The sequence below is a fragment of the Bufo gargarizans genome, unplaced genomic scaffold (genome assembly GCF_014858855.1).
Source record: "Bufo gargarizans isolate SCDJY-AF-19 unplaced genomic scaffold, ASM1485885v1 original_scaffold_1628_pilon, whole genome shotgun sequence".
NCBI classification, from domain to species: Eukaryota; Metazoa; Chordata; class Amphibia; order Anura; family Bufonidae; genus Bufo; species Bufo gargarizans.
The window spans coordinates 13,153-28,356 of NW_025334445.1; the positions used below are offsets into that span (position 1 = coordinate 13,153).

Consider the following 15,204-nt stretch of genomic DNA (forward strand, 5'->3'; position numbering starts at 1 on the left):
GGTGCTCTTTGGAATATATGCCCCTTTGCCCACCTTGGCTGCAAAAAAGTGTCACACATGTGGTATCGCCGTACTCAGGAGAAGTTGGGCAATGTGTTTTGGGGTGTCATTTTACATATACCCATGCTGGGTGAGAAAAATATCTTGGTCAAATGCCAACTTTGTATAAAAAAATTGGAAAAGTTGTCTTTTGCCAAGATATTTCTCTCACCCAGCATGGGTATATGTAAAATGACACCCCAAAACACATTCCCCAACTTCTCCTGAGTACGGCGATACCAGATGTGTGACACTTTTTTGCAGCCAAGGTGGGCAAAGGGGCACATATTCCAAAGTGCATCTTTCGGATTTCACCGGTCATTTTTTACACATTTCGATTGCAAAGTTCTTCTCACACATTTGGGCCCCTAAAATGCCAGAGCAGTATAACTACCCCACAAGTGACCCCATTTTGGAAAGAAGACACCCCAAGGTATTCCGTGAGGGGCATGGCGGGTTCCTAGAATTTTTTATTTTTTGTCGCAAGTTAGTGGAATATGAGACTTTGTAAGAAAAAAATAAAAATAAAAAATCATCATCATTTTCCGCTAACTTGTGACAAAAAATAAAAAGTTCTATGAACTCACTATGCCCATCAGCGAATACCTTATGGTGTCTACTTTCCGAAATGGGGTCATTTGTGGGGTGTTTCTACTGTCTGGGCATTGTAGAACCTCAGGAAACATGACAGGTGCTCAGAAAGTCAGAGCTGCTTCAAAAAGCGGAAATTCACATTTTTGTACCATAGTTTGTAAACGCTATAACTTTGACCCAAAGCATTTTTTATTTTTGCCCAAACATTTTTTTTATTTATCAAAGACATGTAGAACTATAAATTTAGGGAAAAATTTATATATGGATGTCGTTTTTTTTTGCAAAATTTTACAGCTGAAAGTGAAAAATGTCATTTTTTTGCAAAAAAATCGTTACATTTCGATTAATAACAAAAAAGAAAAAATGTCAGCAGCAATAAAATACCACCAAATGAAAGCTCTATTAGTGAGAAGAAAAGGAGGTAAAGGAGGTAAAATTCATTTGGGTGGTAAGTTGCATGACCGAGCGATAAACGGTGAAAGGAGTGTAGTGCAGAAGTGTAAAAAGTGCTCTGGTCATGAAGGGGGTTTCAGCTAGCGGGGCTGAAGTGGTTAAAGCCCCTTGGCCACCTAGAGGTGGACGGTGGAGCTTCCCCTTGCTCAACATCATGATCCCTTGATCGGATGGAGCGTAGAAGTCTTTGCGTCTTCTCGGCAGAAAAAAGGTAAGTGGCATCATCTTCATCTGAAGAGGAGGAACGGTCTTCTATAGAAATGATGTCTTCCGCCATTGGTACAGGACCTGGTGATGAAACTCTGGCCCTTTTAGAAGAAAGGGCACTTTTGATATCCATAATGGAATTCCCCATAAATTCCTTCATCCAACCGAACATGTCACCCATCGTGGGTTGCGTCTGGGGAGGACAGCATAAAGGACACCTATTATATTCATAGGAGTCCGGCATCGGCATCTCACAAGTTGGCACAAGTTAGGTGCTTCTGTTTATGGGAGGATTTCCCACACTGGTCACCATTGGGAGACGCCATCTGAAAGAGACTTGAAGAGAGAGTAAGTACTGAACAACTCAATGCAGGGCAGAGAGGGAGATGATGATGATGATGATGATGCAGCACAGATGTCAAGAAGTTCTCAGGAACAATGGTTATGCCGCTAAATATCAGTTCAGTCAGTCATAAGAAAGTGAAATCTTAAACAGTTTCTTTAGTTTATACAGTAAAGTTTTGAGGTTTTTTTAAAGAAAAATACTGCAGATGATATTTTATGTGAACAGCCTAATATCCCTTTTTCCTAACTTTCTGCTAAAGGGTTAACACAAACTGAAGACATGTTCTTCTGGTTGTGATTTGGAGTTAAATGTGTAGTGTTTTACGTTATTGTCGTGACTTTTTTGTGCTTTATTTGCCTTTTTAAACTCTCTGCTATTTTTGTGGACACCACTGAGCTTGATGAGGTGGTACGAGGTCTCCTATGACAGAGGCCCAGTTGGCAGCCGTTGCAGTCATTCTTTTTGGCTCCAAGGGTCTGGTTTCTGTTCCTATTAAATCTCAAGGACCGTTTACTAAAAGATTCCCCTACACACAACGACCTCCTACAAAGGGGTAAGGTGCAGACCAAGCCAGAGAAGGTTCATCTATGGTCCTGGCAAAATCTAAAGGATTGTCTGAGGAGGTTCCTCATCCAGAGGACCCTCAACCATTCAGGTCTATGCCCCGATCAGCAAAGTTCTGGTGCTCAGAACATTGGGTTACTTCTCTGCCACGTCTGGTTATACTGAAGTTGCTATAGGAAGGGTTCCTCAATTTAAGACTCTAGTTTTTCTGGAAGTCCATACTTCTAGTGGGGACAACATTGGACAAGACCTTGAAATGGGCATTGGATTGGGTTGTGCCCCGGCTGCCACTATCTCCCAGTGCTGTAGACAGAAGCAGCCCATGACCCCACACAACCACGTGACAGACACCTCTTCACTGCAAGCTGCTCTTCAGAAGGTGCTGCCTTTCATATCAGTGTTAGCTCATATACTGCGGCCACTTCACCTCCTTGTACATACTAGTGGCTGCTCTGCTGGAAGCCGTCAGTGCCCCACATTAGTTCCCCCGTCCTCTCCTATAGATTGTTATACAGAGACGCGTCATACTTGGACTGTGTATCAATTGGACACTTCCCCTTTAAGAGCCCCCCCTCTCTGAATTCTTTAATCTCCTCCGACACAATAGTTTCTTAAAGAGCCCATGAGTGGCGGTCCTGTAGACCAATGAGGAGCCAAGCTGTGCGTCCGGCCCCTCCTCTCATTGGAGCATGCCCTGAGCTGGCAGCAGGAGGCTGGCTCCCAGTTAAAGGGGCAGGAGGTTATGATCAGAGCTGCTCAGACATTGTGTCCGCAGGTGTCCAGACAGGATGAGTGGAGGAGTGTATGGGGGAGGTAAAGCCTGCACTGCATCCTCCGCTGCCTGCCCACTGCATGCTGGGAGCAGACCCTGCCTATATAACATCAGCTATGCCATTGTTAACCTCTGATTTCCCATGTGTCAGCTCTACCTCATTGTATGTTGTCTCATAAATGCATCCTATAGTGCCTGCTCTGCGTCCCCGACCCCTGTGCCGAAATACCCGCCTCACGTCCTACATCCTGCTCCACCTGTAATCACTATGTGCTAGTCTACCTCTACTCACTACATCCTGCTCCACCTGTAATCACTATGTACTAGACTACCTCTACTCACTACATCCTGCTCCACCTGTAATCAAGGTGCTAGTCTACCTCTACTCACTACATCCTGCTCCACCTGTAATCACTATGTGCTAGTCTACCTCTACTCACTACATCCTGCTCCACCTGTAATCACAAGGTGCTAGTCTACCTCTACTCACTACATCCTGCTCCACCTGTAATCACTATATACTAGTCTACCTCTACTCACTACATCCTGCTCCACCTGTAATCACTATATACTAGTCTACCTCTACTCACTACATCCTGCTCCACCTGTAATCACTATATACTAGTCTACCTCTACTCACTACATCCTGCTCCACCTGTAATCACAGGTGCTAGTACTACCTCTACTCACTACATCCTGCTCCACCTGTAATCACAAGGTGCTAGTCTACCTCTACTCACTACATCCTGCTCCACCTGTAATCACTGTATACTAGTCTACCTCTACTCACTACATCCTGCTCCACCTGTAATCACTATGTACTAGTCTACCTCTACTCACTACATCCTGCTCCACCTGTAATCACTATATACTAGTCTACCTCTACTCACTACATCCTGCTCCACCTGTAATCACTATATACTAGTCTACCTCTACTCACTACATTCCTGCTCCACCTGTAATCACTATAGTACTAGTCTACCTCTACTCACTACATCCTGCTCCACCTGTAATCACTATATACTAGTCTACCTCTACTCACTACATCCTGCTCCACCTGTAATCACTATATACTAGTCTACCTCTACTCACTACATCCTGCTCCACCTGTAATCACATGGTGCTAGTCTACCTCTACTCACTACATCCTGCTCCACCTGTAATCACTATATACTAGTCTACCTCTACTCACTACATCCTGCTCCACCTGTAATCACTATAGTACTAGTCTACCTCTACTCACTACATCCTGCTCCACCCTGTAATCACTATGTACTAGTCTACCTCTACTCACTACATCCTGCTCCACCTGTAATCACTATATACTAGTCTACCTCTACTCACTACATCCTGCTCCACCTGTAATCACTATATACTAGTCTACCTCTACTCACTACATCCTGCTCCACCTGTAATCACTATGTACTAGTCTACCTCTACTCACTACATCCTGCTCCACCTGTAATCACTATATACTAGTCTACCTCTACTCACTACATCCTGCTCCACCTGTAATCACTATATACTAGTCTACCTCTAACTCACTACATCCTGCTCCACCTGTAATCACTATATACTAGTCTACCTCTACTCACTACATCCTGCTCCACCTGTAATCACTATATACTAGTCTACCTCTACTCACTACATCCTGCTCCACCTGTAATCACTATATACTAGTCTACCTCTACTCACTACATCCTGCTCCACCTGTAATCACTATATACTAGTCTACCTCTACTCACTACATCCTGCTCCACCTGTAATCACTATATACTAGTCTACCTCTACTCACTACATCCTGCTCCACCTGTAATCACTATATACTAGTCTACCTCTACTCACTACATCCTGCTCCACCTGTAATCACTATATACTAGTCTACCTCTACTCACTACATCCTGCTCCACCTGTAATCACTATATACTAGTCTACCTCTACTCACTACATCCTGCTCCACCTGTAATCACTATAGTACTAGTCTACCTCTACTCACTACATCCTGCTCCACCTGTAATCACTATATACTAGTCTACCTCTACTCACTACATCCTGCTCCACCTGTAATCACTATATACTAGTCTACCTCTACTCACTACATCCTGCTCCACCTGTAATCACTATATACTAGTCTACCTCTACTCACTACATCCTGCTCCACCTGTAATCACTATATACTAGTCTACCTCTACTCACTACATCCTGCTCCACCTGTAATCACTATATACTAGTCTACCTCTACTCACTACATCCTGCTCCACCTGTAATCACTATATACTAGTCTACCTCTACTCACTACATCCTGCTCCACCTGTATCACTATATACTAGTCTACCTCTACTCACTACATCCTGCTCCACCTGTAATCACTATATACTAGTCTACCTCTACTCACTACATCCTGCTCCACCTGTAATCACTATATACTAGTCTACCTCTACTCACTACATCCTGCTCCACCTGTAATCACTATATACTAGTCTACCTCTACTCACTACATCCTGCTCCACCTGTAATCACTATATACTAGTCTACCTCTACTCACTACATCCTGCTCCACCTGTAATCACTATATACTAGTCTACCTCTACTCACTACATCCTGCTCCACCTGTAATCACTATATACTAGTCTACCTCTACTCACTACATCCTGCTCCACCTGTAATCACTATATACTAGTCTACCTCTACTCACTACATCCTGCTCCACCTGTAATCACTATATACTAGTCTACCTCTACTCACTACATCCTGCTCCACCTGTAATCACTATATACTAGTCTACCTCTACTCACTACATCCTGCTCCACCTGTAATCACTATATACTAGTCTACCTCTACTCACTACATCCTGCTCCACCTGTAATCACTATATACTAGTCTACCTCTACTCACTACATCCTGCTCCACCTGTAATCACTATATACTAGTCTACCTCTACTCACTACATCCTGCTCCACCTGTAATCACTAGTACTAGTCTACCTCTACTCACTACATCCTGCTCCACCTGTAATCACTATATACTAGTCTACCTCTACTCACTACATCCTGCTCCACCTGTAATCACTATATACTAGTCTACCTCTACTCACTACATCCTGCTCCACCTGTAATCACTATATACTAGTCTACCTCTACTCACTACATCCTGCTCCACCTGTAATCACTATATACTAGTCTACCTCTACTCACTACATCCTGCTCCACCTGTAATCACTATATACTAGTCTACCTCTACTCACTACATCCTGCTCCACCTGTAATCACTATATACTAGTCTACCTCTACTCACTACATCCTGCTCCACCTGTAATCACTAGATACTAGTCTACCTCTACTCACTACATCCTGCTCCACCTGTAATCACTATATACTAGTCTACCTCTACTCACTACATCCTGCTCCACCTGTAATCACTATATACTAGTCTACCTCTACTCACTACATCCTGCTCCACCTGTAATCACTATATACTAGTCTACCTCTACTCACTACATCCTGCTCCACCTGTAATCACTATATACTAGTCTACCTCTACTCACTACATCCTGCTCCACCTGTAATCACTATATACTAGTCTACCTCTACTCACTACATCCTGCTCCACCTGTAATCACTATATACTAGTCTACCTCTACTCACTACATCCTGCTCCACCTGTAATCACTATATACTAGTCTACCTCTACTCACTACATCCTGCTCCACCTGTAATCACTATATACTAGTCTACCTCTACTCACTACATCCTGCTCCACCTGTAATCACTATATACTAGTCTACCTCTACTCACTACATCCTGCTCCACCTGTAATCACTATATACTAGTCTACCTCTACTCACTACATCCTGCTCCACCTGTAATCACTATATACTAGTCTACCTCTACTCACTACATCCTGCTCCACCTGTAATCACTATATACTAGTCTACCTCTACTCACTACATCCTGCTCCACCTGTAATCACTATATACTAGTCTACCTCTACTCACTACATCCTGCTCCACCTGTAATCACTAGTACTAGTCTACCTCTACTCACACATCCTGCTCCACCTGTAATCACTATAGTACAGTCTACCTCTACTACTACATCCTGCTCCACCTGTAATCACTATATACTAGTCTACCTCTACTCACTACATCCTGCTCCACCTGTAATCACTATATACTAGTCTACCTCTACTCACTACATCCTGCTCCACCTGTAATCACTATATACTAGTCTACCTCTACTCACTACATCCTGCTCCACCTGTAATCACTATATACTAGTCTACCTCTACTCACTACATCCTGCTCCACCTGTAATCACTATATACTAGTCTACCTCTACTCACTACATCCTGCTCCACCTGTAATCACTATATACTAGTCTACCTCTACTCACTACATCCTGCTCCACCTGTAATCACTATATACTAGTCTACCTCTACTCACTACATCCTGCTCCACCTGTAATCACTATATACTAGTCTACCTCTACTCACTACATCCTGCTCCACCTGTAATCACTATATACTAGTCTACCTCTACTCACTACATCCTGCTCCACCTGTAATCACTATATACTAGTCTACCTCTACTCACTACATCCTGCTCCACCTGTAATCACTATATACTAGTCTACCTCTACTCACTACATCCTGCTCCACCTGTAATCACTATATACTAGTCTACCTCTACTCACTACATACCTGCTCCACCTGTAATCACTATATACTAGTCTACCTCTACTCACTACATCCTGCTCCACCTGTAATCACTATATACTAGTCTACCTCGACTCACTACATCCTGCTCCCCTGTAATCACTATATACTAGTCTACCTCGACTCACTACATCCGGCTCCACCTGTAATCACTATAGTACTAGTCTACCTCTACTCACTACATCCTGCTCCACCTGTAATCACTATATAACTAGTCTACCTCTACTCACTACATCCTGCTCCACCTGTAATCACTATATACTAGTCTACCTCTACTCACTACATCCTGCTCCACCTGTAATCACTATATACTAGTCTACCTCTACTCACTACATCCTGCTCCACCTGTAATCACTATAGCTAGTCTACCTACTACTCACTACATCCTGCGTCACCACCGTTGTCAATCAACTGCGCTACTAGGTCTACCTCTCTCACTACTCCGGCTCCACCTGTAATCACTATATACTAGTCTACCTCTACTCACTACATCCTGCTCCACCTGTAATCACTATATCTAGTCTACCTCTACTCACTACATCCTGCTCCACCTGTATCACGAGATACTAGTCTACCTCTACCACTACATCCTGCTCCACCTGTATCACTATATACTAGTCTACCTCTACTCACTACATCCTGCTCCACCTGTAATCACTATATACTAGTCTACCTCTACTCACTACATCCTGCTCCACCTGTAATCACGATATACTAGTCTACCTCTACTCATACATACCTGCTTCCACCTGTAAGCACTTATACTGGCACCTCTACCCTACATCCTGCTCGCACCTGTAATCACTATATACCATCTAGCCTCTACTCACTACATCCTGCTCCACCGGTAATCACTATATACTAGTCTACCTCTACGTCACTACATCCTGCTCCACCTGTAATCACTATATACTAGTCTACCTCTACTCACTACTCCTGCTCCACCTTAATCACTATATACTAGTCTACCTCTACTCACTACATCCTGCTCCACCTGTAATCACTAAGTACTAGTCTACCTCTACTCACTACATCCTGCTCCACCTGTAATCACTATATACTAGTCTACCTCTACTCACTACAATCCTGCGCCACCTGTAATCACTAGTACTAGTCTAACCTCTACTCACTACATCCTGCTCCACCTGTAATCACTATATACTAGTCTACCTCTACTCACTACATCCTGCTCCACCTGTAATCACTATATACTAGTCTACCTCTACTCACTACATCCTGCTCCACCTGTAATCACTAAGTACTAGTCTACCTCTACTCACTACATCCTGCTCCACCTGTAATCACTATAGTACTAGTCCTACCTCTACTCACTACATCCTGCTCCACCTGTAATCACTATATACTAGTCTACCTCTACTCACTACATCCTGCTCCACCTGTAATCACTATATACTAGTCTACCTCTACTACTACATCCTGCTCCACCTGTAATCACTATATACTAGTCTACCTCTACTCACTACATCCTGCTCCACCTGTAATCACTATATACTAGTCTACCTCTACTTCACTACATCCTGCTCCACCTGTAATCACTATATACTAGTCTACCTCTACTCACTACATCCTGCTCCACCTGTAATCACTATATACTAGTCTACCTCTACTCACTACATCCTGCTCCACCTGTAATCACTATATACTAGTCTACCTCTACTCACTACATCCTGCTCCACCTGTAATCACTATATACTAGTCTACCTCTAATCACTACAATCCTGCTCCACCTTAATCACTATATACTAGTCTACCTCTACTCACTACATCCTGCTCCACCTGTAATCACTATATACTAGTCTACCTCTACTCACTACATCCTGCTCCACCTGTAATCACTATATACTAGTCTACCTCTACTCACTACATCCTGCTCCACCTGTAATCACTATATACTAGTCTACCTCTACTCACTACATCCTGCTCCACCTGTAATCACTATATACTAGTCTACCTCTACTCACTACATCCTGCTCCACCTGTAATCACTATATACTAGTCTACCTCTACTCACTACATCCTGCTCCACCTGTAATCACTATATACTAGTCTACCTCTACTCACTACATCCTGCTCCACCTGTAATCACTATATACTAGTCTACCTCTACTCACTACATCCTGCTCCACCTGTAATCACTATATACTAGTCTACCTCTACTCACTACATCCTGCTCCACCTGTAATCACTATATACTAGTCTACCTCTACTCACTACATCCTGCTCCACCTGTAATCACTATATACTAGTCTACCTCTACTCACTACATCCTGCTCCACCTGTAATCACTATATACTAGTCTACCTCTACTCACTACATCCTGCTCCACCTGTAATCACTATATACTAGTCTACCTCTACTCACTACATCCTGCTCCACCTGTAATCACTAGATACTAGTCTACCTCTACTCACTACATCCTGCTCCACCTGTAATCACTATATACTAGTCTACCTCTACTCACTACATCCTGCTCCACCTGTAATCACTATATACTAGTCTACCTCTACTCACTACATCCTGCTCCACCTGTAATCACTATATACTAGTCTACCTCTACTCACTACATCCTGCTCCACCTGTAATCACTATATACTAGTCTACCTCTACTCACTACATCCTGCTCCACCTGTAATCACTAAGTACTAGTCTACCTCTACTCACTACTCCTGCTCCACCTGTAATCACTATATACTAGTCTACCTCTACTCACTACATCCTGCTCCACCTGTAATCACTATAGTACTAGTCTACCTCTACTCACTACATCCTGCTCCACCTGTAATCACTATATACTAGTCTACCTCACTCACTACATCCTGCTCCACCTGTAATCACTATAGTACTAGTCTACCTCTACTCACTACATCCTGCTCCACCTGTAATCACTATATACTAGTCTACCTCTACTCACTACATCCTGCTCCACCTGTAATCACTATATACTAGTCTACCTCTACTCACTACATCCTGCTCCACCTGTAATCACTATAGTACTAGTCTACCTCTACTCACTACATCCTGCTCCACCTGTAATCACTATATACTAGTCTACCTCTACTCACTACATCCTGCTCCACCTGTAATCACTATATACTAGTCTACCTCTACTCACTACATCCTGCTCCACCTGTAATCACTATATACTAGTCTACCTCTACTCACTACATCCTGCTCCACCTGTAATCATCTGCTCCACCTGTAATCACTAGTACTAGTCTACTCTACTCACTACATCCTGCTCCACCTGTAATCACTATATACTAGTCTACCTCTACTCACTACATCCTGCTCCACCTGTAACACTATTATACTAGTCTACCTCTACTCACTACATCCTGCTCCACCTGTAATCACTATATACTAGTCTACCTCTAACTCACTACATCCTGCTCCACCTGTATCACTATATACTAGTCTACCTCTACTCACTACATCCTGCTCCACCTGTAATCACTATATACTAGTCTACCTCTACTCACTACATCCTGCTCCACCTGTAATCAACTATATACTAGTCTACCTCTACCACTTACATCCTGCTCCACCTGTAATCACTATATACTAGTCTACCTCTACTCACTACATCCTGCTCCACCTGTAATCACTATATACTAGTCTACCTCGACTCACACATCCTGCTCCACCTGTAATCACTATATACTAGTCTACTCTACTTCACTACATCCTGCTCCAACCTGTAATCACTATAGTACTAGTCTACCTCTACTCACTACATCCTGCTCCACCTGTAATCACTATATACTAGTCTACCTCTACTCACTACATCCTGCTCCACCTGTAATCACTATATACTAGTCTACCTCTACTCACTACATCCTGCTCCACCTGTAATCACTATATACTAGTCTACCTCTACTCACTACAGCCTGCTCCACCTGTAATCACTATAGTACTAGTCTACCTCTACTCACTACATCCTGCTCCACCTGTAATCACTATATACTAGTCTACCTCTACTCACTACATCCTGCTCCACCTGTAATCACTATAGTACTAGTCTACCTCTACTCACTACATCCTGCTCCACCTGTAATCACTATATACTAGTCTACCTCTACTCACTACATCCTGCTCCACCTTAATCACTAGATACTAGTCTACCTCTACTCACTACATCCTGCTCCACCTGTAATCACTATATACTAGTCTACCTCTACTCACTACATCCTGCTCCACCTGTAATCACTATATACTAGTCTACCTCTACTCACTACATCCTGCTCCACCTGTAATCACTATATACTAGTCTACCTCTACTCACTACATCCTGCTCCACCTGTAATCACTATATACTAGTCGACCTCTACTCACTACATCCTGCTCCACCCTGTAATCACTATATACTAGTCATACCTCTACTCACTACATCCTGCTCCACCTGTAATCACTATATACTAGTCTACATCTACTCACTACATCCTGCTCCACCTGTAATCACTATATACTAGTCTACCTCTACTCACTACATCCTGCCTCCACCTGTAATCACTAGATACTAGTCTACCTCTACTCACTACATCCTGCTCCACCTGTAATCACTATAGTAGCTAGTCTACCTCGACTCACTACATCCTGCTCCACCTGTAATCACTATATACTAGTCTACCTCTATCACTACATCCTGCTCCCCGTAAGCACTATATCCAGTCTACCTCTACTCACTACATCCTGCTCCACCTGTAATCACTATATACTAGTCTACCTCTACTCACTACATCCTGCTCCACCTGTAATCACTATATACTAGTCTACCTCTACTCACTACATCCTGCTCCACCTGTAATCACTATATACTAGTCTACCTCTACTCACTACATCCTGCTCCACCTGTATCACATATACTAGTCTACCTCTACTCACTACATCCTGCTCCACCTGTAATCACTATATACTAGTCTACCTCTACTCACTACATCCTGCTCCACCTGTAATCACTATATACTAGTCTACCTCTACTCACTACATCCTGCTCCACCTGTAATCACTATTACTAGTCTACCTCTACTCACTACATCCTGCTCCACCTGTAATCACTATATACTAGTCTACCTCTACTCACTACATCCTGCTCCACCTGTAATCACTATATACTAGTCTACCTCTACTCACTACATCCTGCTCCACCTGTAATCACTATATACTAGTCTACCTCTACTCACTACATCCTGCTCCACCTGTAATCACTATATACTAGTCTACCTCTACTCACTACATCCTGCTCCACCTGTAATCACTATATACTAGTCTACCTCTACTCACTACATCCTGCTCCACCTGTAATCACTATATACTAGTCTACCTCTACTCACTACATCCTGCTCCACCTGTAATCACTATATACTAGTCTACCTCTACTCACTACATCCTGCTCCACCTGTAATCACTAAGTACTAGTCTACCTCTACTCACTACATCCTGCTCCACCTGTAATCACTATATACTAGTCTACCTCTACTCACTACATCCTGCTCCACTGTAATCACTATATACTAGTCTACCTCTACTCACTACATCCTGCTCCACCTGTAATCACTATATACTAGTCTACCTCTACTCACTACATCCTGCTCCACCTGTAATCACTATATACTAGTCTACCTCTACTCACTACATCCTGCTCCACCTGTAATCACTATAGTACTAGTCTACCTCTACTCACTACATCCTGCTCCACCTGTAATCACTATATACTAGTCTACCTCTACTCACTACATCCTGCTCCACCTGTAATCACTATATACTAGTCTACCTCTACTCACTACATCCTGCTCCACCTGTAATCACTATATACTAGTCTACCCTCTACTCACTAACTATCCTGCTCCACCTGTAATCACTATATACTAGTCTACCTCTACTACACCTGATCCACCTGTAATCCTAAGTACTAGTCTACCTTACTCACTACATCCTGCTCCACCTGTAATCACTATATACTAGTCTACCTCTACTCACTACATCCTGCTCCACCTGTAATCACTATAGTACTAGTCTACCTCTACTCACTACATCCTGCTCCACCTGTAATCACTATATACTAGTCTACCTCTACTCCCTACATCTGCTCCACCTGTAATCACTATATACTAGTCTACCTCTACTCACTACATCCTGCTCCACCTGTAATCACTATATACTAGTCTACCTCTATCACTACATCCTGCTCCACCTGTAATCACTATATACTAGTCTACCTCTACTTCACTACATCCTGCTCCACCTGTAATCCACTATATACTAGTCTACCTCTACTCACTACATCCTGCTCCACCTGTAATCACTATGATACTAGTCTACCTCTACTCACTACATCCTGCTCCACCTGTAATCACTATATACTAGTCTACCTCTACTCACTACATCCTGCTCCACCTGTAATCACTATATACTAGTCTACCTCTACTCACTACATCCTGCTCCACCTGTAATCACTAAGTACTAGTCTACCTCTACTCACTACAGTCCTGCTCCACCTGTAATCACTATATACTAGTCTACCTCTACTCACTACATCCTGCTCCACCTGTAATCACTATATACTAGTCTACCTCTACTCACTACATCCGCTCCACCTGTAATCACTATATACTAGTCTACCTCTACTCACTACATCCTGCTCCACCTGTAATCACTATAGTACTAGTCTACCTCTACTCACTACATCCTGCTCCACCTGTAATCACTATATACTAGTCTACCTCTACTCACTACATCCTGCTCCACCTGTAATCACTATATACTAGTCTACCTCTACTCACTACATCCTGCTCCACCTGTAATCACTATAGTACTAGTCTACCTCTACTCACTACATCCTGCTCCACCTGTAATCACTATATACTAGTCTACCTCTACTCACTACATCCTGCTCCACCTGTAATCACTATATACTAGTCTACCTCTACTCACTACATCCTGCTCCACCTGTAATCACTATATACTAGTCTACCTCTACTCACTACATCCTGCTCCACTGTAATCCTATATACTCGTCTACCTCTACTCACTACATCCTGCTCCACCTGTAATCACTATATACTGTCTACTCTACTCACTACATCCTGCCTCCACCTGTAATCACTATATTACTAGTCTACCTCTACTCACTACATCCTGCTCCACCTGTAATCACTATATACTAGTCTACCTCTACTCACTACATCCTGCTCCACCTGTAATCACTATAGTACTAGTCTACCTCTACTCACTACATCCTGCTCCACCTGTAATCACTATATACTAGTCTACCTCTACTCACTACATCCTGCTCCACCTGTAATCACTATATACTAGTCTACCTCTACTCAATACATCCTGCTCCACCTGTATCACTATATACTAGTCTACCTCTACTCACTACATCCTGCTCCACCTGTAATCACTATATTACTAGTCTACCTTACTCACTACATCCTGCTCCACCTGTAATCACTATATACTAGTCTACCTCTACTCACTACATCCTGCTCCACCT

At 43.0% G+C, this 15,204-nt stretch overlaps 1 protein-coding gene across 1 annotated transcript in view; it reads left to right on the forward strand.

The window, feature by feature from the left end:
- Positions 1 to 2,956: 2,956 nt before the first annotated feature.
- Positions 2,957 to 15,204, forward strand: part of LOC122923475 (actin-like protein 6B) — a 33,460-nt gene continuing 21,212 nt past the window's right edge. Inside the window, exon 1 of the mRNA XM_044274290.1 lies at positions 2,957 to 3,016. Coding sequence (XP_044130225.1) covers positions 2,992 to 3,016 — 25 coding nt within the window. The 5' untranslated portion in view covers positions 2,957 to 2,991. The remainder of the gene's footprint in view (positions 3,017 to 15,204) is intronic.